Source organism: Sus scrofa, chromosome 11 (genome assembly GCF_000003025.6).
Source record: "Sus scrofa isolate TJ Tabasco breed Duroc chromosome 11, Sscrofa11.1, whole genome shotgun sequence".
Lineage (NCBI taxonomy): Eukaryota > Metazoa > Chordata > Mammalia > Artiodactyla > Suidae > Sus > Sus scrofa.
This window is the reverse complement of record NC_010453.5, coordinates 25,547,306-25,574,141: the sequence shown is the minus strand read 5'-3', so window position 1 is coordinate 25,574,141 and position 26,836 is coordinate 25,547,306. Positions and strand designations below refer to the sequence as shown.

General features: G+C 39.1%; 1 protein-coding gene across 11 annotated transcripts in view; it reads left to right on the top strand.

Annotated features, from left to right (window-relative positions):
• The window catches only part of NAA16 (N(alpha)-acetyltransferase 16, NatA auxiliary subunit), a 66,445-nt gene that overhangs the window by 21,200 nt on the left and 18,409 nt on the right, over positions 1-26,836 (top strand). For 4 of the 11 annotated variants that reach the window (XM_021065626.1, XM_021065628.1, XM_021065631.1 and 1 more), the window contains 5 exons: positions 576-695; positions 2,243-2,269; positions 3,690-3,785; positions 10,949-11,055; positions 25,902-25,974. In XM_021065626.1, coding sequence (XP_020921285.1) covers positions 576-695; positions 2,243-2,269; positions 3,690-3,785; positions 10,949-11,055; positions 25,902-25,974 — 423 coding nt within the window. The remainder of the gene's footprint in view (positions 1-575; positions 696-2,242; positions 2,270-3,689; positions 3,786-10,948; positions 11,056-25,901; positions 25,975-26,836) is intronic. The other 7 variants (XR_002336684.1, XR_002336685.1, XM_003482898.3 and 4 more) reach the window with 5 other exon arrangements.

Below are 26,836 nucleotides of genomic sequence, written 5' to 3'. Positions count from 1 at the left end.
TTAAGAATGTGCATAATACAAAGATTTTTACTGACAAATTAGTATCTTCTCTGTATATACATATATGTGTGCGTGTATGTATGTTTGTGGTGTGAGAGAGAGCCAAAAATGAATGTTAATGTAATAGAATGTGAAACTGAAGGCAAGCTGTGAATTAATCTATGTTTAGTTATTTAAACTGCAGCAAGCCCTTGAGAGCTTGTTGGGAGGTTCTAGCAGGGGAGGACAGCTGCTTGCATACCCCTGACCGAAGGGTGGTCCTTCTCTATCTGGGAAGGTTGTCCTCTTCCACTGCCTACCCGGCTTGGGGAGGGATGCACATGGAATGGTGAGGGAGGAAGAGGAAGCCGCTTAGCCAGCCAGATGAGCTGAATCATGCATGGTGGTCAGTGGGGTGACAGATGTAGCCAGATCGCCTTCGCGTCCCAAACTGCAAACAAGCCCTAAAGAGTAGCATGGACAGTTCTGTCTTTTATAAACATCCATTACATGAATAATGCTTAGTGAAATCTCTTGGATCAAAAAGGTATTTAATGTTTAAGTAAAGTGAATATGACATTTAAACTTAATTTTAGGGGAAATGCTGTTGAAATTGGGAAGATTAAAAGAAGCGAGTGAAGTATTCAAAAACTTGATTGATCGGAATGCAGAAAATTGGTGTTATTATGAAGGCTTGGAAAAAGCTCTCCAACTTAGTATGTAATGATTTTTCTCCTTTACTTTCTCTTAACTAGTGTTTGAAGCATAGTAAAATATTAAGTTGTAATAATATTTGAGGATGCATATTTTTAGTATTAGCATTCATTTTTCCATTTAGAATTACAGGTTACGCATGGGAGTGCAAATGAATTCAAATATTTATACTTAAGTGATAAATGCTTACAGATAATTTTAGGTTTCTGATCCCTTAAAATGTTACCAATTTAGACTAACTATAGTGATAGGGAAGAAAACGGGCATTCCCTTTGGGGGAAATGTCATAATTATTTAAAATTCTTAAAGAATTAGAGGACTGTTACTCTCAACCTCTAAAGATAAGAACTGGGCCAAAGAAATGTTGCTGGGAGTAAATTGTATACAGCATTAGCATAAAAACTATTCTTTTAATTTCTAACTAGGCTAATTTGTGTAGAATCAAATGTTATACCTCTTCTGAAATTAGATAAGCATGACCTTTTTCAGAAATCTAGAATATTCTTAAAATTTTTCCCTAATGTTTTCATAATTAAATGTCGTTAGGAGCAGTTAATGTTGCTGAAATTATGTTTACTCAGGGATAAGTATACGGCTGAAGTAATTATGAAACGAATATAAAATAATTATGAAACTCGAGTGTATTGATACAGCAGCGTTTTAAAATTTATTTTTTTTCATTTTTTAAAGTTTTATTGAAGTCTAGTTGATTTGCCACATAGTGATAATTTCTGTTATACAACAGAGTGATTCAGTTATTCGTTTACACACATCAGTTCTTTTTCAGATTCCTTCCCCATGTAGATTACCACAGAATATTGAGTAGAGTTCCCTGTGCTAGATGCAGGTCCCCATTGTCCAGTCATTCCATATACCACAGTTCTTAAACTTAAAAAGTATGGTAAATTAGGTAGCTACCCATATTCATTCACAGTAGGAAGAGCAATGGGAAAAGGTTTTGTTGCATTGTAATCATTTGTATGTATTAGGACCAGCCTTCTGTTTATATTTAAATTTTAATGTCACAAATGATTAAAAAATATTTTTTCCTTGAGTTCCTGTCATGGCTCAGTGGAAACAAATCTTAACTAGTATCCATGAGGACACAGCTTCGATCCCTGGCCTCACTCAGTGGGTTAAGGATCTGGCGTTGCCATGAGCTGTGGTGTAGGTCACAGATGCAGCTTGGATCTGGCGTTGCTGTGGCTGTGGTGTAGGCCAGCAGCTGAGCTCTAATTCGACCCCTAGGCTGGGGAACCTCATATGCCGTGGGTGCAGCTCTAAAAAAAAAAAAAAAGCCCCCCCATTTTTTTTTCCTTAAATTATTTTTAAGAAAATGAAAATTAAAATATTGATTAGATCAGAATTATATGTCTGAAGGTTGGAAACGTGAGATAAATGTGACTTTAAACTGTCAGTTACTGACATGTTAATAATACAGGTATTTAAATGTTTTGGTAAAATGAATATAATATATACCATATGAGGATTCATGCTTACTATAAAATATGTTAATTACAAAACTAATTGTATTACTTTATTTTTTTAGGTTCCTTAGGACCTTTTCTCCCCCATGGTAAGTTCTGGAGCTCCAACTTGTGACTTCAAATAGGGCATTGAAATGGTTTAGTTTTGTCTTAATGTTAATTTATATACATTTATAGGACTTGTTCTGTCTGGGGTAGTGGAAAAATATTTTTTATACTTACAGCTTGTCATTCTCTTAGATTAGGCATAAATATGAGAACTGTTTTGTAACAGTGTGCAATAGCCTACTTGTAAATTTTAGTGTAAGGGGCCTCAATATTTCATGAAGTCTCCAAATTGTTAGCAGAGTGTGAAAGTTATTTTTCACATATCCCAGTTTTTAAAATTGAACCACATTGGAGCTCCAAAACATATTATTGGGGGAAGGAAGGAGTCTAAACAAAGTCGGAGTTGACTTTTTAAAGTGCCGTGTTTATAGTATTAATACTGATGCTCCATTTACTGTGGAGGCCTTGATGGTTAGCACCAGGGGTTCGTCTTACAGCAGTTGTATTTCCGTGGTCTGAATTAAAATCCACCTAGAATCTTATAGTTTAAAAATGGGTTTGTTTGCGTTTTCTTAAAATTTTTTTTCTTAAAATTCTGCTGTAAGTTGTCTTAATCGCTTACATTAAAATAATGCACGTGATCTTTCTTTGTAAATTATGCAGCATAATAAACTAGACCCAGATCCTGCTCTGCAGGTTGTTATTGTGGTTTACATATAGATCCTCTATTTTGTACTATAAAATTAGTACAATTTATATTAGTACTGCAAAATTAGGTTGGTTTTGAAGGGGAAGAAATAACTTTCTGTTAGAAGTATGTTTTATATCATTATATTAGAAATAAGTGCCACTTTAAACAGTCTCTATTAATGGGGTTCTTTTTTTTTTTTTTTTCCTGTGCCTGGACAGGGACATGAACTAAGAAGGTTATGAATTGCGTTTCATTGAAGATTTTAAGTGTCAAAGCTACTTTAGAAATTTAGTTTATCTTTTAAAAATTGCATTCATGACCCTGAAACTGTTGCTTCTTTAAGCTTACCAGTAGGCATTGTAGACTCTTGTTGGGTTTATATGTTAGGATTCATTGGGTTAGAGGATTTATGTAAGATATGTTATAAAGGAACCCACTCTTTTTTGTAGGTTGTGCATGCAGGAATATAGAGAAGTGCCATATATTCTTGAGTCTGTGTGTCTTGGATGTGTAGGATTTGAATTGGATGTAGAATCTGTTGTGATGAAGTTTTGGAATTCTCTGGATATTGGGTTTCAAATGGCGGTTTACTGATTATATTATTTCATGGCCATAGAGTTTTTAATGTCATTATTACAAAAATTGACAGCACCTTTAATACTGATAATGTGATTTTTTAAATTTCTAACATAATTTCAAAAGTTTATTAGCATTTTATCACAAGTAAAAGTTTTTATGCTTTGAATCTCATACGTATTTACTGATAATAGGCACTTTAGAAGAGAGGCTTCAGATTTATGAAGAAATTAGTCAGCAGCACCCCAGAGCAATTTCACCTAGAAGATTACCTTTGAATCTTGTCCCAGGTAATATTAGGATAATTACTTGTTGAAATTAGTCGATGCCATTCACATTTTAAAAACTGATTTTTCTGGAGTAGAGTTTGCATCTACACCAGTCTTGGAGGGTGGGAGTGATCAGTTGTTAATTTGTTATGCATACATGTTGTTAAGAGTATTTATGTTGGTTTAGCTTTATGTTGCCTTTAAATATCAGAAATTATCTGTATAAAATTGTTTGTGTGTTGGGACTTTAAAGGTAAGCATCATATTTAGAAAATAAATTCCCTTGAATATATTATATGTGAGGTATTATGATTTAAGTGCTAGAGGTTTTGAAATTTTAGATTCTTTAGGACGTAAATTCAGAGAAAGGGTTATGAGCTCTTTGTGCCCACCACAAACAAAGAACGTCACCGATCCTGTGCAGGGCCCTCTCTCCTTAGAGTTGACCACCTTCCTGAAATTTGCCTTTTATCATGCTGTTGTTTTTGTAGAGCTGCATGTATTTTGTGTCCCTAGAACCAAAAACAAAAGCCCCGCTTTTTGTAGTTTTTGTAAATTGGAACACTGTGGTAGGTATTCTGTGATGTGCTTTAACAGTAGTACATTCATGACCTTGATCTAAGTTGTAGCTGAACTCGTATGCTTTTGAATTTATCGTGGGTAAATGTATTCTTCAGAGAATTAATGACTTCGTTGATGATGTTATGAAAGATTATGCCTTTTTCTTAAAGCCGTCTTGTATATTTAGTTCAAAGCATTGTAGATTATGAATTATATATTGGGGCCTCTGACATGTCTTTTGACTACAAGTCAGACCCTAGGAAGCTAATATAACTTTAAAATCTCTATTGTAGGCATGGGGTGTGGAGGGGGAATTCATTTTCTAATGAATTCACATTTACAACAGAAATATTTGTATAAATAAATGTGTTATTTTCTTTTTATCAAAAGAGTCATGGAAATTAAAAGCTTTTTTATTGACTTGAAAAATAAAGGAAATACCTCTTAGAAATGTACTGGATTAGGCAGTAGGTACACATTCATTTTAAAAGAAAAAAATAGTGCCTTTCACTTATATAAATGATGAAGAGTATTGTTTTGGTTTTGTTTTGGCCTTGTGAAACAGGCAGATTTCCAAATGTTTTCCAGGGAACATTAAGTCCAAGTGAATGTTAATAGGCTTGATGGGGAGGGTGCTTAGTACTGTACTAAGAAGTTCTTTAGTCAAGTGAGTTTGGGAAGCTTTTGGTTAAACGTAGCAATCAGGTTTCTGCTGGTTAAACACAGCAATCAGGTTTCTGCAGGACTGCCTAGAATTTTTTTTTTTTTTTTTTTTTTGCTTTTTAGGGCTGAACCCACAGCGTACGGAGGTTCCCAGGCGAGGGTTCAATCGGAGCTACAGCTGCTGGCCTACACCACAGCCACGGCAACTCAGGATCTGAGCCGAGACTGACCTACACCACAGCTCATGGCAATGCTAGATCCTTAACTCACTGAGCAAGGCCAGGGATAGAACCTGCGTCCTCATGGTTACCAGTCAGATTTGATTCTGCTTCACCACAGTGGGAACTCCTTGCCTAGAACTTTTAATTATGTGTTTTGAATTTCCACGGTCAGATATACTTCCGTATGTCCTTTAAAAACAAAAAGCTTTTTGAACTATTAATTCACAGACCATAAAATTCATTTCTAAAGTGTGCAACTCAGTGTTTTAGTATGCTCATGGAGTTGTGCCACCATCACTATCTGTTTCAGAAAATTTTCATCACTCCAAAAAGAAAACTCATGCCCATTAGCAGTCCCCACGCCCTCAACCAGGCAGCCACTAATCTAACTTTGTGTACCTGTAGATCTGCCTATTTTGAACTGGAATCATTCCATAGGTGGCCTTTTGTGTATAAGATAGTAAATATATTTTTACTGAAAGTTAGCCTGGGGCCAGTTGTTGATTGTGAAGTGTAATTTAGGTTAAAGTGGAATCACTCTGAACCCTCTAGGACATTCTGTCTTTGAAACACTAAAAGGGTCTTTTTACAAGATAGGCCTCAGTTGAAGGGTCTTGATGGCTTGGGCTTCAAGGTCAGAGTCACTGTAAGGTTTTAACATACATGTGTTTATAAAGCTCTGGGGATCATGTATAAAATTGTGCAACTACTTAATTGTACCAGTGCAACAGCTGAATATTCACTGGTTCTTTTGCCTGTTTAGAAGCATTTTATGTGTAGTAAGAAAGGTATCTCAGCATTATCAGAGTCAGAAATAAGATCTTTTCAAGAAACATGATGAACTTGAAAATGCAAGTTTTGAAAAGGGCTTTCGGGTTTTTATTTTTATTTATTATTTTTTATGGCCGCACCACAGTAATGCCAGATCTGAGCCGCATCTGCAACCTATGCTGCAGCTTGCAGCAACGCCGGATCCTTAACCCACTGAACGAGGCCAGGGATCAAACCTGGATCCTCGTGGACCCTATGTCGGGTACCTAACCCAGTGAGCCACAGCAGGAACTCCTACTGCCTCTTTTTCTTTTTGGCTTTTTAGGGCTGCACCAGCAGCACGTGGAGGTTCCCAGGCAAGGGGTCTAATAGGAGCTGTAGCCGACAGCCTACACCACAGCCACAGTTCTGCCAGATCCGAGCTGCATCTGCGACGTACAGTAAAGCTCACGGCAACACCAGATCCTTAACCCACTGAACAAGGCCAGGGATCGAACCCACAACCTCATGGTTCCTAGTCGGATTTGTTTCCTCTGAGCCACGATGGGAACTCCCAAATGTTCGGTTTTTAGATAAAAGGTTTATTATCTGTAGATTAGTGAACACAGCAGAAGTTCTTGGGGGAGATTCTCCAACAGCCTGAAAAGTTAAGTGCTGTGAAAATAGCGCTTTTCTTTTTGTGTGTGTGTCTTTTTTTTTTTTTTGCCTTTTCTGGGGCTGTTCCTGCAGCATATGGCGGTTCCCAGGCGAGGGGTCTAATAGGAGCTGTAGCCGCCAGCCTACGCCAGAGCCACAGTAACGCCAGATCCAAACCTCCGAGCCTCGGCTGCGACCTACACCACAGCTCATGGCAACGCCGGATCCTTAACCCACTGAGCGAGGCCAGGGATCGAACCCATAACCTCATGGTTCCTAGTCAGATTCATTAACCACTGAGTCACAGCGGGAACTCCCGAAAATAGTGCTCTTCAAAATAACTAGTTTAATTCATTGTATCTATTTGCCTTCCTTGGCTGAGGAGGGAGAGGGAAGGAGATAATCCAGAGTATTAAACAGAGAATGCTAAGCAGATTTTACTTCTGTTTTATTTTTGTTTCATTGGATTATTTATTTTTATTTTTAATTTTTTTTTGTCTTTTTTTTTTGCCTTTTCTAGGGCTGCTTCCTGTGGCATATGGAGGTTCCCAGGCTAGAGGTCTAATCGGAGCTGTAGCCACCGACCTACACAATAGCCACAGCAACACCAGATCTGAGCTGTGTGTGCGACCTACAGCACAGCTCATGGCAACGCCGGATCCCTAACCCACTGAGTGAGGCCAGGGATCGAACCCGCTACCTCATGGTTCCTAGTCGGATTCGCCAACTGCTGAGCCATGACAGGAACTCCTATTTTTATTTTTTATTGAGATATAATTGATATATAATGTGTTAGTTTAAGGTGTATGTTTTGTTTTGATACATTTAAATATTCTAATATTACCACTGTGGTGTTAGGTAACGCCTCCACTAGGTCACGTGATTATCATTTCTTTTTTAGAGTGAGAACATGCACGTTATTTAGAAAAAATCCCATTTATCAGATGCAGTCTGATCTTGGTGTTTTTATTCATTATTTTAGCAGTGTTTTTTTGGACATCAGTTTTTGTGTGAATCTGCTACATCTAGTGAAGAATTAGCATAACATCTCTGTAGTCAGATAATTTGTTTTATAAGTTGCAGTACTAAGCAGGCACATTAATGATTGATAGACTTTTTCCCCCTAAAGGAAAGACTCGGCTGGAGGTGGGGGGAACTAAAGAATTATTTGAAAATAAATGGGAAGAAGAGAAATTATTTATTTTTGTGAAATAGTTTTATATATAAAGAAAAAATTATGTGATGTGTAAATGGTAAGTAATTTTGGCATGTAGTGTGTGACTGTGTGGTTGAGTAGCTGTGTGGGCTTCTGGTTTAGACTGTGCCTTCATACAGTTCTAAATAAAAGGGTACAAAAGGGTTTTCAAGTCAAAGTCTTTTTCATGTCCAGTCACCACGGTTTTTTTTTTGGGGGGGGGGTTGTCTTTTTGCCTTTTCTAGGGCGGCTTCCTGCGGCATATGGAGGTTTCCAGGCTAGGGGTCTAATCAGAGCTCTAGCTGCTGGCCTACACCACAGCCTCAGCAACGCGGGACCCGAGCCTCGTCTGCGACCTACACCACAGCTCACAGCAATGCCAGATCCTTAACCCACTGAGCAAGACCAGAGATTGAACTCACAACCTCATGGTTCCTAGTTGGATTCATTAACCACTGAGCCACGACAGGAACTCCAGGGTCACCAAGTTTATTTCCCTGGAGACAGCCACTGTTGGTTTATTCTTCCAGAAGTACGTCATGCATATAAGCCAAAGTTCCTGTCTGAGGGTTTATGTATGGTTTTATTTTCCCCCTTTTGTAGAGAAGTAACAGATTCCTTTGTACCTAGTTTTCCTTTTCACTTACCTCTATACCTGGAGTTCAGTCCTATGTCAGTACATAACGCCTTCCTTATTCTTTCTCATAGCTAGAGCTGCACAGTTGAAATAACAGCTTATGGGAGGAGAAGCTTTCCATATTGTGGATACTTACGGGCTGAGTACATTGGGGTTTTTTGTTTGTTTGTTTTTCTTTTTTGGCCACCTCACAGCATATGGAAATTACCTGGCCGGGGGCCAGGGATCAGATCCCAGCTGCACTTGCTACCTACACCACAGCTGTGGCAGCGCCAGATCCTTAACCTGACCTGCTGTGCCAGGCTGGGGATTGAGCCAGTGTCCCAGCACTCCAGAGACACCATGGGTCCTGTTGTGCCACAGCGGGAACTCCTCTGAAACTACTTGTGATTTTTAAGGAAGTAATGATGTATATTCAACTCAGAGTGGAATTTTATGTGGTCTTGGTATACTTTGTATGTTCATCTTTTGAAAACCACAAATGATCAAAGCTGCACGAAATTTCATTCGGGTTAAATGTTCATCATTACTTCCTAGTTTCAGAGGGAGTTCCCTGTGGCCTTGTGATTAAGAATCCGGTATTGTCACTGCTGCAGCTTGGGTGCCTGCTGTGGCTCGGATTCAGTTCCTGGTCTGGGAACTTCTGCAAGCTGTGGATGCAGCCCCCCAGAAAAGTAGTTTCAGAGATCAAATCTTCTAGCATTTTCTCTGATGTAAAGACTAGGGATGATCTGAAAACAGTCTTTATAATAAATTGAAGTAACAAACTTTAAACCTGTTTTTATATTCAATAAATTTTTCGCTTAATAAAATTCAAATTTTTCCTTCCAGTTTTTGACATCAGGATTATGTTGAGCATGCATGTTTTGTTCAGTACTGTCAGTCATAACCAATAACAGTAACCACTTGGATTGTTGAGTATTTTGGTACAATGTGATTCATAAAGAATGACCTTGGAGTTCCCATTGTGGCTCAGCAATAACAAACCCAAGTAGTATCCATGAGGTTGTGTGTTCAGTCCCTGGCCTCACTGAGTGGGTTAAAGATTCTGCATTGCGGAGTTCCCGTCATGGCGCAGTGGTTAACGAATCTGACTAGGAACCATGAGGTTGCGGGTTCGGTCCCTGCCCTTGCTCAGTGGGTTAACGATCCGGCGTTGCCGTGAGCTGTGGTGTAGGTTGCAGACGCGGCTCGGATCCTGCGTTGCTGTGGCTCTGGCGTAGGCCGGTGGCTACAGCTCCGATTCGACCCCTAGCCTGGGAACCTCCATATGCCGCGGGAGCGGCCCAAGAAATAGCAAAAAGACCAAAAAAAAAAAAAAAAAAAAAAAAAGATTCTGCATTGCCCTGAGCTGTGGTGTAGGTTGCGAACACGGCTCTGATCTGGCATTGCTCTGGTTGGTGTGGCTGGCGAAGACTGGCAGCTGCAGCTGTGATTTGACCCCTACCCTGAGAATTTCCATATGCTACAACTGTGGCCCTTTTCAGGCATGACCTAAAGAAAAGGAATGACCTTAGTTAAGAAAGGTCAGTTCAGTAGTCTTAGTCTTACTTTGACTTAAAACGCTCATGGCATACATGTCTCTCTTTTTTTTTCCTTTTTTTTTGAGTGAGCAAATCTGTGTCCTTATGTGTTAATCTTACTGTCAAAAAGGTTAGAGCCTTTGTATTAAATTTTTGTTTTCAATTTTTTCTGCTTTTAAAAAGTAACACAGATATTTTCTGGTAAGTGTTTAGCAGTAACAGGAGATTTATTTACTTGGTGTTACCAATGGGGTGTTTATTTACTTCTAATGTTAGAATGCCCCAGGGCTCAGTCTAATGCCTTACATATGTTATTTTACTTATTGCCCATCTCACCCACCAAAGTGTTAATAAGTTCCACGAGGGCAGAATTTAAAAAAATTTTTTTTCGTTTCACTCACAGCTGTATCCTGGATACCTGGCACAATGCCTGGCACATAGTAGGTGCTTGATGGATATTTGTGAAATGAATGATTCTTGATGTACATCACTAGTTGATTTGGAAGACATTTATAAATACTGCTTTAGTGTCTCAAAAGCTGCTACTTAAATACAGGGCTGGTTACAGCAGAATCCTTCTGTGGTTGGCAGAGTGCCTTCTAAGATGTCTGCACATGGGACTGAGCTCTGCTGCTCGGCGAGATTAGGAAAGGTACCTCCTCTGGGGACCTACCTTCAGAATGGGGAGTAGGTTTCTTTTGCTGAAAGCTGCACAGCCATTTTGCGTACCTGCTTCTCGAAAGTGTCCCTGGAAGATACTTTGATTGTAGACACGGGGAAAATCTTGCCGACCGAGATCTTTGGTGTTAGGCGTTTTGGGGGGTTAACAAATAAGAAACGATGCTGACCAACTTTCTGGGTTTAAACATTGGGTAGGGGCATCATTGTTTCTGAAGGAGTTTTATTTTTATTTATAAACTAGTTTTGAGAACTGTTTGCCTCAATCGAAGTATAACAAAGTACACTCTTGTTTCTAGGTGCAAAGTTTAGAGAACTAATGGATAAATTCCTGAGGGTTAACTTCAGTAAAGGCTGCCCACCCTTGTTTACCACGCTGAAATCTCTATATTACGACGCAGAAAAGGTAAAATTTGGTCTTTATTCAGTTTTGCGGTAGTGTTTTTGCTAACTTAATTATTATAGAAGGATTTCCATGTAGATAATAATCTAAATGCTTTGGTCATTTTCTGTGTTCTGGTAACGGTGTGCACTTTAGTCTTAAAATAGATGAATTGAAATTCTATGCCTGTACCGTAAGTAATATTAAAGGACATGTCAGCATGTGAAATTGATTACATAACGGTTTTACAGAAGCACTAATAGGTGGCTGTTTTTATTGGGTATACTCTGCTGGTGGGATTTTATTTTTTTTATTTATTTTTTTTTTGTCTTTTTGCTGTTTCTTAGGCCGCTCCTGCGGCATATGGACGTTCCCAGGCTAGGGGTCGAATCGGAGCTGTAGCCACCGGCCTCCGCCAGAGACACAGCAACGCGGGATCCGAGCCACGTCTGCAACCTACACCACAGCTCGCGGCAACGCCGGATCGTTAACCCACTGAGCAAGGGCAGGGACCGAACCCGCAACCTCATGGTTCCTAGTCGGATTCGTTAACCACTGCGCCACGACGGGAACTCCTGCTGGTGGGATTTTAAATTCGACCTTGTCCAGAGGTCTGTTTTTAACTATTTCATGATTAATTATCTGTTACTTACAGCATAATTATGGATTTTTAAATTTGTTAAGCTTACTTTTAAACTAGAGCGTGGACGATTGTTAGCGCAACAGCAAAATGTCATTGGGTACTATTAGTTTTAACTAACAGACTACATTTTAATAGTTGTAGCTAGTTTTTGAATAAAGAAAATCATAGTTTTCTGCCTTTTTATCCCCCATTTTTGGCCATGCTGCGGCATGTGAAAGGTCCAGGGGTTGAACTGGTACCGCAGCAGCGACCTAAGGCATTGAAGTAGTGGCAACACCAGATCCTGAACCCATCCTGCCACCAGGGAAGTCCCTGTTTTCTAAAATTAGGAAACAGACTTTTTCTTTGGTAGAAAGATAACTTAGAAAATGAAAAGTTAATAGAAAATTAGTTCTGCTTTTATTTATTATTTGTTAAGGTCTAAAATCTTGTGTTCTTTCTATAATCACTTTTTGAAAGTTACTAGTAGATAAAGGAAAGATTTTATTAGAAATGCTGAAATATTTTTGGGAGTTCCCCTCGTGGCTCAGCAGTAACAAACCCGATGAGTATCCATGAAGACGGCTGGTTTGATCCCTGGCCTCGCTCAATGGGTTAAGGATCTGGTGTTGCCACGAGCTGTGGTGTAGGTCCCTTGTTGCTGTGGCCGTGGTGTAGGCTGGTGGCTACAGCTCCCATTCGACCCCTAGCCTGGGAACGTCTCTATGCCGCGGGTGTGGCCCTTTAAAAAAAAATTTTTTTTTTAAACAACTCCTATCACTTTATGTTTATTTAGCTTTGACTCACAGTTATTTGTAAATTAGCAATTATTGTGAATAATAAAATATTGAGAAAATGTCACTGATAGGTGTAACTGATTTGTCCTTTGGCGGCAGATTTCATAAACCAAAAGGGACAACGGATAATATCTAGAGGGCAGTGGTTGAGATTAGCTACGGGAACTTCAGAACTCTCTTCCCACCATTGGTGCATTCGATCTCCTTGCCAAATAGGCAGGTCCCCACTTGTGAAAGACACCTGTAGTACCCTATTAGTAAAAGGTGTCATTTTTTTACATAAAAAAAAAAAAACAACCCTTACAGCTCCTTAATGTCTGTAGCATGCTTTATTCGACACAACACTACTGTTAATTTTTTGATAGTGATTGATTCATATGAAAACATGAAGTGCCTACCAGTAATTTCTGTAGGTTATTTAAAGTAACATTTGGCAAAATTATTCTCTTACTCTTTTTGGCAGGGATGGCAGAGAAGAAAGATGAGATGAAATGTCAAAAATTATAAGGGACTGACGTACATGAATTAGAATAGAGTATGGCTTTGGTAGCACTGCCTTACAGCACGTACTGAATACAGTGGCCATTAAATAATCTGTTCCTCTTGAGCGATTCCTGAGCTTTCACTGGCTTTCTCAGTTTCATAAGGGGCATAAACTTTAAAAAAAAAAAAAACCCTCCAATATAGATGTGAAATTACCATTGATCCAAAGTTACCACCATTAAACAGTGTTAAACATTTGTTGGTGTTTTATAAAACTTGGAAATTGCGTTTTTAAGGAAGGAACCGAGAATGCATTCACATTCTCTTCGATATCTCTTTATTTAGTTGTTAAGCACACAGCAGGAATGTCTCCCATGCGCTTTTGAGAGTTGAACTAAACTTGTGTTCATCTTGGTGTGTGGTGGGAGGGAGGCGTCCAGCTCTGTTCTTTTGCATTTGTCTGCCCCGTTTTCCAGCCGCACTTGTTCTTTTTCCATTGAAAGTCTGGGCAGCCTTGTTGAAACTAAATTGACCATACATGTGAGGGTTTGTTTCTGGACTCTGATCCGCTTATCTGTAGGTCCCTCCTTTTGCTAATACCGCACTGTCTGGATTCCTGTAGTTTTGGGGTAAACTTTGAAGTTAGAGATGTGGATTTCCTAATTTGTTTTTTGATATTCTTTTGGCCATTAAGACTTTCTTTAATTTCTATTTGCATTTGAGGATCAGTTTTCAACTTCTGCAAAAAAAGCCAGCTGGGATTTTAATAGGGATTGCATTGAATCTGTAGATCACTTTGGGAAGTAATTTTATCCTAACACTATTGAGTCTTTCAGTCTGTGGACATTGGAGGTCTTTGCATTTATTAGATTGTCTTTATTTTCTTTCAACAGTATTTTGTAGTTTTCAGTATCCAAGTCTTATATAGCTTTTGTTAAATTCATCTCTAAGTATTTTTACGCTATTCTAGATGGAATTATGTTCTTTTCATACTATATATGTTCAGGTATACAGCCTGAAACTTAGACAGAACCAGTTATAATTTGACATCTGTGTACATTACAAATTGTTTGCTGCTACAAATCCACTTACTATCCATTACCATACAGCCCCTTCCCCTCTGGTAACCACTCATCTATTTTCTGTATCTGTGAGTTTGTTTCTTTGTTTGTTTGCTTGGGTTTTGGGTTCCTTTTTTTTTTTTTTTTTTTTTTTTGTCTTTTTGTCTTTTTGCCATTTTTCTTGGGCTGCTCCCGCGGCATATGGAGGTTCCCAGGCTAGGGGTCGAATCGGAGCTGTAGCCGCCTGCCTACGCCAGAGCCACAGCAATGTGGGATCCGAGCTGCATCTGCGACCTACACCACAGCTCACGGCAACCCTGGATCCTTAACCCACTGAGCAAGGCCAGGGATCGAACCCGCAACCTCATGGTTCCTAGTCGGATTTGTTAACCACTGAGCCACGTCGGGAATTCCCTCACTCGGGTTTTTTTTTTGTTGTTTTTTCTTTTTTGGCTGCACCCTTGGCATGCAGAAGTTCTGGGGCCAGGGATTAAACCTGAGCCATAGCAGTAACCCGAGCCACAGCAGTGACAATGCCAGATCTTTAACTGCCAGGCCATCAGGGAACTCTCAACAATTCTCTAATTTAAAATTCCAGGGAGTTTCCATTGTGGCTTAGGTTAAGGACCCAATGCTGTCTCCATGAAGATGCCCTGGCCTTGCTCAGTGGGTTAAGGGTCTGGTGTTACTGCAAGCTGTGGAGTAGGTTGCAGATGCGACTTGGATGACTGCAGATGCTGTGGCTGCCAGCGTAGACCTCAGCCGCAGCTCCGGTTTGACTCCTAGCCGGAGAACTTCCATGTGCTGTGAGTGTAGCCATAAAAAGCAAAAAAATTCCAAAAGTTATGATTCGCAGTGGTAACAGTATCAGAGAGTATTTTTCAGACATACTGATCAACAGTTAATGGTAATTATGATGTTCACGAATTCATTTTTTGTTTAAAAATAGTTCAAGTTTGGCATGTGGAAAATAAAAGCAAGTGCTTTTCCTACTTGGGAACGTATCGCAGCCTAGTCTAAGGTCTGCTGACTTTTATTAATCCCCTTCACAGTTGTTGCCAAATCTACCTAACACCTCTAGTGTTACTTGTTTTAACATTTCCCACTAATTTTGATTACTTTGTTTTTTTTGTTTTGTAAAAACTGCAGGTCATGCTAGTATAGTTTTTATAAAACACGCACGATTAAAATACAACTTAAAGAAATTTCAGTTGGTGAATTAGCTGTAACACCACCTCTTATTCTACTCTAGGTACCCAGTATTTCTAGGAAAGAGAGCATTTCTTTGGAATCAGGCCTGGTTTGGAATCCTGATTCCATCACTTAATTGCTTGAGCAACTACTTGAATCCTGTTTCTGGATCTTAAAGTTGGGGAAAATAATGTTTAAACAGTTGATGTGTGTTTTAATGAACTGATAAATTTTTTGAGGTCCTGGATTCAGTGAGGATTTACTGATTTCTCTCAGCACCCCCACCACTCGCATCTCATCTCTGCAGCAAATTGCATATTTTCATTTTCATGTCAGTTCTTGGACAACTTATTGCTCACTAGCTTCTTTGAAACCAAAATTGTCACTGTTAATTATACATTTCTTGGCAATTAACCCAACAGCTTTGGTCCTTGTCAGTAAACTATTGGTTTGTTTTCTAATTTGGGTTAAAAAAAAAAAAATCCGAAAAGAGTTTTAGTGGTTTTCATGTTGCAGTAACATTTTCAGCATGATCTGTATTCATATTGTGAAAAATTCTATATCAGATAGAGTTTGTAGGAGTTTGTCTTTAAGGTTAGTAAAGAGTTCTTTTAGCTGTTACATAAGAAAAGCTGTAATGTAGGAAATAATGTAGGAAACGATGTACAATAGTCATATTTGTTTTTTAGATTAAAAAACAAGGCTTTTTCAATCCTGTTCAAATGTAGCCATTAGAAGAATATTTACATCAGGAGAAGGTAGTTGAACTTGGAAATTTTTTTCAGTTCATAAAACATTTTGATTGTATAATTTGAGCTATTTTGAGACTTAAAGTTTTATTGTGATCTTAGATACCTAACTTAAGTGGATTGGCGTTCTAGATTTTAAATGGCAGCAGCAAATACTATTTTCTTTTCTTTCTTTTTTTTTTTTTTTTTTTTTTGGTCTTTTTAGGACTGCACCCACGGCATATAGAGGTTCCCAGGCTGGAGGTCCAGTCAGAGCCATAGACACTGGCGTATGCCACAGCCATAGCAACGTGGGATTGGAACTGCTTCTCCGACCTACACCACAGCTCACGGCAATGCCAGATCCTTAACCCACTGAGCGAGGCCAGGGAGCGAACCTGCATCCTCCTGGATGCTAGTCGGGTTCGTTAACCACTGAGCCACGACACGAACTCCAGCAAATACTGTTTTCGACAATAGTCTTTACGTATTAAGTTTTATAAGAAAGGAAGTAAATACATAACAATATACAATTATATTGTGTAATTGAATATAATCATATGGTATATAATTATATTATTGGATATACAATTGTACAGTATAATTGAAATATAAACGGTAAGTACACTTGAAGTAAAATGGGTCTTTTATACCTCACTCAGACTAACTTTATTTTTTAATTTTTTATTTGTAAATTAATTAATTTTATTACATTTATGGTTGTTACAATGATCATTACAACCCAGTTTTATAGCATTTCCATCCCAAACCCCCAGCCCATCCTCCCACCCCAGCCTGTCTCCTTTAGAAACTATTACAAGTTTTTCAAAGTTTGTGAGTCAGCATCTGTTCTGCAGAGAAGTTCATTGTGTTCTTTTTTTTAGATTCCACGTGTAAGTGATAGCATTTGATGTTGGTGTCTCACTGGACTCAGACAGACTAACTTTGATAGACAAATTTGGAAAATTGAATTGTTCACTTAATTACTGAGTGAATGACTAGAATATACACTTTTTAGATTCAATAAATATAAATATGCCTAATGAACCAGGAGGACAGTGTTCCTTTTTTTTTTTTTTTTTGCATTTAGGATATTTTATGTGAACTTTGCATTACCTTAATGTATTTCCTCAAACCTTGTTTTGAAGTTCTAAAGCTGGAGATCCATTTTATTCAATAGTAATTACATGCCTTTATGAAGAATTGTATGTAACTTCAGTATATGTTTTATGGTACATTTAAAAAATTATTAAAAGTGATTTAGGAGTTCCCTTGTGGTGCAGTGGAAATGAATCTAGTAACCATGACATTGTGGGTTAAAGATCCGGTGCTACCACACAATTCAACCCCTAGCCTGGGAACTGGGAAACTCTGTATGCCACAAGTGTGGACCTGAAAAAAAAAGCAGAAAAAAAAAAGTGATTTAAAAATGTTTCACCCTAGATGCAAAGGTACATCTCTATTTTAAAAATCTGCTTTAGCTGCAGTTTTAGCACCTGCCAGTAGATGGCAGTATAAGTTCATGAAAAAAATTCTACTCTATAACTTGAACAACTTGAGTTCTGAATTCCTAAGCCTCGAGAGTTTTTCAAGTTGCAGATATTTTAAGTAAGATTGATGGAGTGTTATTGGTCATGGTGGGTTAAAAATGTCTATTATTTTTTGTTTTGCTTTATAATAGTCTTACAGCAGCATTTTTTTTTTTAATCAGTTCTCAAACTCTAGGGAATGGGTATATTTCCAAATTAACTAGAAGGCTTACTAGAAACATTGCTGAGCCCAGAGTTTCTGATCCTGTAAATTTGGGGTTTGGTCAAAAATTTGCATCTCTAACAAATTACCAGGTGATTCTCTCGCTAACGTCAATGATATTAGTGATCTGAGGAGTGCACTTTTAGAACCAGTTTTTGTTTGTTTGTTTTTAAATGGCCAAACCCATGGCATATGGAAGTTCCCTGCCTAGGGACTGAATCCTGTCCACTGCTGTGACCCTCGCTGCAGCTGTAACAGCATTGGATCCTAATTTAATGCCCTGTGCCGGGCCAGGGATTGAACCTGTACCCTCTGCAATGACCTGAGCTGCCGCAGTCGGATTCCTAACCTACTGTGCCAACTCCTTTTTTCCTAGCATGTGGCAGGCATGGCATGTGGAAGTTCCCGGGCCAGGGATTGAACCCTCACCAAGTAGGGACCCAGGCTGCTTCAGTGACAACACTAGATCCTTAACCTGCTGTGCCACAGCAGACACTCCAAAACCTTTTTTTTTTTTCTGTTTCATTGTGACAAAATACACTTAACAAAATTAACCATGTTGACCATTTTTAAGTGTACAATTTAGTGGTATTAAATACAATCACGGGAGTTCCCTTTGTGGCTCAGTGATTAATTTTTCGAGGGACTGCCGTACTGTTTTCCACAGCAGTTGTACCATTTTATATTCCCAACAACAGTGCACAAGGGTTCCAGTTTTTTTCACATCCCTGTGTATAGTCGTTTCTGGTTTTTTATTTGTTTGTTTTTAAGTTAGCCATCCTCTTGGGTGTGAGATGGGATCTCGCTTTGATTTGCATTTCCTTAATGACTGGTGATGTAAATCTTTTCATGTGCTTATTGGCTATTTGTATATCTTCTTTGGAGAAGTGTATTCAAGTGTGGTTTTTTATTTTTTGATTATTTTTTCTTTCTTTTTAAGGCCACACTTAAGGCATTTGGAAGTTCCTGGCTTAGAGGTCGAATCAGAGATGCAGCTGCTGGCGTATGCCACAGCCATAGCAACGCAGGAACTGAGCCACAGCTTGCAGCAATGCCGGATCCTTGACCCATTGGGTGAGGCCAGGGATTGAACCCGAATCCTGATGGTCATGGATACTACTCAGGTTCTCAACCCACTGAGCCACAATGGAAACGCCAATTTTTTTTTTTTTTTTTTTTTTTTTGGTCTTTTTAGGGCTACACCCACAGCATATGGAGGTTCCCAGGCTAGGGGTCAAATTGGAGTAACAGCCGCCAGCCTACACCCCACAGCCACAGCAGCACGGGATCTGAGCCTTGTCTGCGACCTGCACCACAGCTTATGGCAATGCCAGATCCTTAACCCACTGAGTGAGGCCAGGGATTGAACCCGCAACCTCATGGTTCCTAGTTGGGTTTGTTAATTTTTGAGCCATGATGGGAACTCCCCTCCAATTTTTTTTTTAATGGCTGCACTCTCGGCATATGGAAGTTACTGGGCCAGGAATTGAACGTGACCCACAGCTGCAATCCATGCTGCACATGTGGCAGCCCCAGATCCTCTAACCCACTGTGACAGGCCAGGGATCAAACTGCACCTCCACAGTGACCCTAGCTGCCGTAGTCAGAGTCTTAACCCACTGCACTCTGGCAGGAACTCCTTATTCAAATATTTTATTGAATGTTTTGGGCTTTTTTGTTGTGGAGTTTTTAATCTATGTATTTTATATATTAATTTCTTTTCAAATACATAATTTGCAAATATCTTCTCCCATTCTGTAGGTTGCCTTTTTACTCTGAGGATAGTGTTTTTTTTGTTTTGTTTTGTTTTGTTTTTTTAAGGCCACACCCATGGCACACAGAGGTTCCCAGACTAGAGGTCAAATTGGAGGTGTAGCCGCAGACCTACCCCACAGCCACAGCAACTCCAGATCCGAGCCACGTCTGTTTCCTACACAACAGCTCACTGCAACGCTGGATTCTTAACCCACTGAGCGAGGCCAGGGATTGAACCTACGGCTTCATGGATACTAGTCAGAGTCATTTCTGCTGAGCCATGATGGGAACTCGATAGTATCTTTAGGTGTACAGATTTTTAAACTTTTCCTGCAGTACAATTTGATAAATTTTTCTTTTGTTTCCTGTGCCTTTGTTGTCATATCCAAGAAATCATTGCCAAATCCACTATTGTGAAGCTTTTGTCTTACTGTTTTCTTGCAAGAGTTTTATTGTTTTAGGTCTCACATTTAGATCCTTGATCCATTGGAATGAATTTTTGGTGTTAGTTATATGGTGTTTAAAAAGTTCATCTTCATCCTTTTGCACGTGGATATCCAGTTTTCCCATACAGTTTGTTGAAAAGAATGTTATTTCTGCATTTTTAATGTCTTGACACTCTTGTCAAAAATCATTTGACTGCTTAAAAAAAAAAGTTCCCTGGCATTGTCAGTGGGTTAAGGATCTGGCATTGTCATTGCTGTGGCTCAAGTTGTTGCTGTGGCTTGGGTTCAATCCCTGGCCCAGGAACTTCTGCATGCTGCAGGCACAGTCAAAAAAAAATCATTTGACCATATGTGAGAGGGTTTATTTCTGGACTCTGTTCCGTTCCATTCATTTTTAGTCCCATCTTTATGCCAAGACCACACTTTCTTTTTTTTTTTTTTTTTTTTTTTAAATGGCTGCACCTTTGGCATATAGAAGTTCCCAGGCTAGGGGTCCAATCAGAGCTGCAGCTGCCAGTTTATACCACAGTCACAGCAACCACAGCAACGCCAGATCCGAGCCAAGTCTGCAACCTACACCACAGCTCAGGGCAACGCCAGACCCTTAACCCACTGAGTGATGCCTGGGATCAAACCTGCTTCCTCATGGATACTCATCAGGTTCTTTTCTCCTCAAGTTCGTTTCCGCTGAGCCACAGCAGGAGCTCCCTGTAGTTCAATTTTGAAATCAAGAGTGAGTCCTTTTGGTTTCATTTTAAGATTGTTTTGCCTATTGGGGTCCTCTGAGATTCCATGTGAATTTTAGGATGGGCTTTTTTATTTCTGCAAAAACAAAACAAAACACAAACCCCAAGGCATTGGGATTTTGATGGAGATAGGTCTCTCTGGGTAGTTTTGATATTTTAATAATACTGGGTTTTCCAGGTCATGAATATGGGATGTGTTTCCATTTAATTATGTCATACCGAGTTTTTTCAGCAGTTTCGTAGTTTTCATTGCACAAATCTTCCACTTTCTTGGTTAAGTTAATTTCTCAGGATTTTATTCTTTTTGATGCTATTGTGAATGAAATTGCTTTAGTGATTTCCTTTCATATTGTTCATGTATAGAAGTGCAACTGATTTTTGTGCATTGACTTGTGTAAAGTCTTGCTATTGTGTTGAGTTCATTTATTCTAATGGGTTTTTTTGTGTGTGAAATTAGGGTTTTCTACAATTAAGATCATATCACCTGCAGAGATAATTTTGCTTCTTTCCAATTTGGATGCCTTTTATTTATTTATTTTGTTCTTGCCTTCTGGCAATAGAACTTCTAATAACCTGTTAAGTAGATGTGAGGGAAGCTGACATCCTTGCCTTGTTCTTGATCTCAGTGGAAATGCTTTCATTCTCTGAACATGTTCATTGTGGGTTTTTCATATGGGACATTCATCATATTGAGATGGTTTCCTTCAGTTCAGAGTTTGATGAGTGATGAATGGAACTATGAAAGGGTGTCGAATTTTGTCACATACTTTTTCATCATCAATTAAGATGATCATGTGGTTTTTTTTTTCTTTCATTTTGTGGATGTGGCATATTATATTGATCAGTTTTTTATGTTAAATTGTCCTTGTATTCCAGGAATAAATGCCTCTTGGTCATGGTGTATAGTCCTTTTAATAATGCTGCTGAAATCTGTTTGCTATTATTTTGTTGAGGATTTTTGCATCAGTGTTGATCAGGAATATTGGTCAGTAGTTTTCTTTCTTTTTCGTTCTTTTTTTTTTTTTTTTTTTTTTTTGGCTTATTACCTTTTCTAGGGCTGTTCCCGCAGCATATGGAGGTTCCCAGGCTAGGGGTCGAATCGGAGCTGTAGCCGCTGGCCTACACCACAGCTCCAGCAACAAGGGATCTGAGCCATGTCTGCAACCTACACCACAGCTCACAGCAACGCCGGATCGTTAACCCACTGAGCAAGGCCAGGGATCGAACCCACAACCTCATGGTTCCTAGTCGGATTCGTTAACCACTGAGCCACGACAGGAACTCCTTGGTCAGTAGTTTTCTTGCGGTGTTTTTATCTGGCTTTGGTATGAGAGTATTGCTGGCCTTATAGAATGAGTTTGGAAGTGTTCCTGTCTCTTCAGTTTTTTGATAAAGTTTGGTATTAGTTTTCTAAATGTTTGATAGAATTCATCAGTGAAGCCATTGGGTCCAGGGCTGTTCTTTGTGGGTAAATTTTTGATGACTCCTTACTGGTTATAAGTCGAGTCAGAATATAATAACCATTCTTTTGAAACAGTCTTTTTAAAAAAATCTTATTAAAACAATACAGAATTAATGTTTTAAAAGCGTACTCATATTCTACTGCTCTAATCCATTTGGTGCTGTTTTCATTGAGTTCATGTGTGTACTACATAGGTGTTTTAGTGAAGACATAATGTGTGTAAATTCCTTCATGTCCTGTTTTTTACATGTTACTTATGTGTTTTCCCCCAGTGTTAGTGTATAGTCCGACTTCTTTCCTTATTGCCTTTCTCTCTGCAAGAATTATGGCATACAGTCTAACATTTTATCAGAAAGATACAAGTAGGCCTGAGAAGTATTTTAACTTGGTCCTTTTTGTTTTTTGACCGCGGTCAGTGGGATGGTTGATAGCTTTACGGACATTATACCAGTGACTTTGTGGGGTTGGCTTCTTATTTGGATTCAGAATTAAACTGATGAAATTCTACCACCTGGTATTACATGGAATGTGTGAAGAAGTTTCTTTCGTAGCCATCTATACTCAAATCTGTTTACAACTTGTGACACATCGTCTGCTTTTTGGTGGCAGTGGAATTGTAGTGAATTTTATTTAGTTTATAAAGAGATCTGGGGGCAAAAAAGAAATAATTGTCTTTCTGAAAATAAAACGTGTAAAGTTCTAATTGTTATAAAATAGCAAGTGAGTGTAAAACTTTATTAGTAGGGGGTAGATAAGTGAATTTGAGTAGGAAAACCTGTAATTGTATTAATTACAGATTCTTTCTGCCTTTTTCCAGACCATTGTAAGCGAACCAGCCATTTTAAATTTTACTTAAATTTTACTTTTCAAACCTTTTTTCATTTTTTGATAGACATGTTAACAATGATTTAGAAGTGGAACAAATCCTTTTTGTTAATTTTGTTTATTTTTATTTTTATTTTATTTTTTTAATACAATTACTAACACCACCATTTTATTTTATTTTATTTCTTTTTTTTTTTTTTTTTGTCTTTTTGCCTTTTTCAGGGCCGCTCCCATGGCAAATGTAGGTTCCCAGGCTAGGGGTTGAATCAGAGCTGCATCTGTCGGCCTACACCAGAGCCACAGCAACGCGGGATCCAAGCCTTGTCTACAGCCTATACCACAGCTCATGGCAAAGCCGGATCCTTAACCCCCTGAACAAGGCCAGGGATTGAACCTGCAACCTCATGGTTCCTAGTCAGATTTGTTAACCACTGCGCCACGATGGGAACTCCAATTTTGTTTATTTTTAGATTGTAATGTTTAAATACTTGAAAGGGGGGAATCTCAGTTATTCCCCCCCCTTTTTTTGGGGCCGCACCCGTGGGATATGGAGGTTCCCAGGCTAGGGGTCCAGTCAGAGCTATAGCCGTCGGCCTACACCACAGCCACAGCAACGCCGGAACCCAGCCGTGTCTGCCACCTACACCACAGCTCATGGCAACATCAGATCCCTAACCCACTGAGCGAGGCCAGGGATCAAACCTGCAACCTCACGGTTCCTAGTCAGATTCGTTTCTGCTGCGCCACGATGGGAATTTCGGATCTCAGTTTATTTAATGATATAGGTAATTTATAGCATTTGACACTAGCTGAGACTCCGAGGTAGTGAGGATTGCCTGAGGAGCGGCTGCTTGGCTGACTGTTCCTCTGTAGCACACTTGACCCCCACCCCCAAATTAAACGAAACCAAGCAAAACCAAACTTCTTCACATTCTATGAACTCTTTAAGATTCTTTGGGAACTCAGTCTGGAGATGTGTATTTATAAAAATGCTACTTAATGCCACATCTGGGTATAGTAAGTGTATCTCCTAAGCCTTCTCTTACTTTTTTCCTGTCTTGCTACTGTCCCCCCACTGTGTGTGTGTGTGTGTGTGTTTTAAAAACTGACCCTCTCTAGTTTTGATGCACTTAATAAGCATGTTTTCGTGCACGGTCTGGCTGATTTGATGTGCACCACTACGTGTTTTGTGCACTGAAACTGATTGGGGACAGTTTCCTGTCCTGCCCTATTGGTCACCAGACTTCATGTACTCCTGTGAGTCAAGAATTGCCCTTTGGTGATAATAAATGTGCTCATGTCCCATATGCTGGTGGCCGGTACAACAGAGTAGTTCAAAGCTAAACTGGGAGTTCCCGCTGTGGCTCAGTGGTAACAAACCTGACTAGTATCCGTGAGGATGCAGGTTTGATCCCTGGCCTTGCTCAGTGGATAAAGGATCCAGCATTGCCGTGAGCTATGGTGTAGGTTGAAGATGGGGCTCAGATCTGGAGTGGCTGTGGCTGGCAGCTGCAGCTCTGATTTGACCCCTAGGCTGGAAACTTCCATGTGTGTGGAAAGAAAAAAAAAAAAAAGCTAAACTGGAACTACATTTACCTGAGTTAAATTCTGGCTCTACCATGTGTAATTGCAGTTTATTTGTATTTGTCCTCTGCCTGTGAAAGAATAGTGCACACACCTTACAGGGTAGTTTTGAGGCTGAGTTAATACAAGTACAGTGCTTAAAACAGTGCGTAGCACTTGGCACATGCCGTACAGGGTTGATTATTGTTATAATAATTGTCGTAATAAATGTGAAGCACTTGTGACAGTTACCGGCTTGTTATTTTTGTTGTTTCCGTCTGGTATGTTCCTTTTGTCTAAGAGTATTGGTAGCATCTCATTTTTTAAAACTAGAAAACTTCCAAAATTCTCGTTCTTAGTACCATATCGGACGCATACTTTTATGGGTTTTAGTGCTTTTCCGTCACTTTTGACCTTTGTTTTTCTGAAGTTCAGAGGTAAGATGGTTATATTTTCTACTCCATTCCGATTCTGAACAGTTAACGTCAATAGGCATTTCAAACGAACTGAGTATGTAAGCGGGGTTTTTTCCCCTGCCGCTTCTCATTCATGTCGCTTTTCTTTTGCACTTTCAGGGCATGATGTGTTTACAGTGTAGGGTATGGTCTTTCAGTCCTACCTAGTGTACCAATGAAATGCATATCCTTCAAAATCGTCACTAAAAACAAAGGCAGTATAAACATCTTGTTCTGGGTTTATTTAACGGCTATCAACTCGCTGTATAATTTAAGATTATTTTACCTGACCTTTTTGTAATGAGTGATGTTTTGGAAAATCTGAATATGCAGTGGTTTACAACTTCACCCTGTAACAATGGGAAGCAAAAGTCAAGAAAACTGTTAATACTAGTAAATTATACAGATGTGTTTATTGGCCCAAAAAAACCCCCCAAAAATCAGGAGTTTATGGTAACTAGTGATAATGTGCTCATCAAAACCCGAAGCTACTTATTGAGATGAGAAATCAAGATTCTCTTTCACTGGAGTTCCCGTCGTGGCTCAGTGGTTAACAAATTCGACTAGGAACCATGAGGTTGAGGGTTTGATCCCTGGCCTTGCTCAGTGGGTTAAGGATCGGGCGTCGTCGTGAGCTGTGGTGTAGGTCGCAGACACAGCTTGGATCCAGTGTTGCTGTGGCTGAGGTGTAGGCTGGCGACTACAGCTCTGATTACACCCCTAGCTTGGGAACCTCCACATGCCGAGAGAGCGGCCCTAGATAGGCAAAAAGACAAAAGAAAAAAAGATTCTTCTTTTACTATTAATGAAGAGAGCAGTGCATTTTTTGTGTTTTTTTCTCATTTTCCCTCAACACAGGGAGGGGGAAAGCAGACAGCTTAGTTTATAGTTAATTTATAGTTCTGAAATAAGCTGCTAAGACATGATAAATAAAAATACCTTCATAAAATATTTTTAAATTGTAAAACTATGTTTCTTTAACAGATTTCTATAATCCAGGAGCTTGTTACTAACTATGAAGCCTCTCTTAAAAAGTGTGACTTATTTAGCCCTTATGGTAAGTTTAAATTAGATTGAGTTGAAATTTGATTACTCATTTCAATCCATTTTTAATCACTTACAGTAAAACTATCGTATGTTTATTATGTACGTGCTGCATGAGAGCTATTCACTAAGTAGTTTTTGAATTAGTGAATGACACTTACTCACTTATGATCTTAGGTAATTAAATAAAAATTTCCATAGTCTTGTGAGATATGAGTTAACCCTGTTTTAACATGAGTAAACAGAATTGAGAGCTTGAGCAGCTTGACCAAGATCAAGCAGTTAGCTTATGTTGAAATATATTTTTCCTGAATTCCTACTTCTCTGTTCTTTCTACTCTTTTATTACTTCAAATCCTGTTTAATTTGTTTTTTTTCCCCTCTGTTTGTAGGGGTGTATGTAAATCAAAGCAGCTTAATTTAGAAAACACTCTAGAATGCTTTCATTCACGCAGGTGGTAACTTCAGTCTGGTTTCTTCATATGTCTTTTATATGTCATTGTCCTTTCATTTTTGTTTCAAACTAGAAACAAACTTCATAATAGAATAACAGATACAAAAGTAAATAATGAACCCTGTGTCTCCATCACCTGGCTTCTTTTATCAACATTTCACAGTATGTTCTGTCTCCTTTTTTTTCCTGGAGTATTTTTAAAGCACACATACTGTTAGCCCTGTCAGTATCTTCATATGCGTCTCTGTTTAAAATATTTAAACTGAGTGCCATTGCGACTCAGCAGGTTTCGAACCCAACTAGGATCCATGAGGATGCGGATTCAATCCCTGGCATCGCTCAGTGTGTTAAGGATCCAGCGTTGCCGTGAGCTGTGGTGTAGGTCACAGACGAGGCTCAGCTCTGGTGTTGCTGTGGCTGTG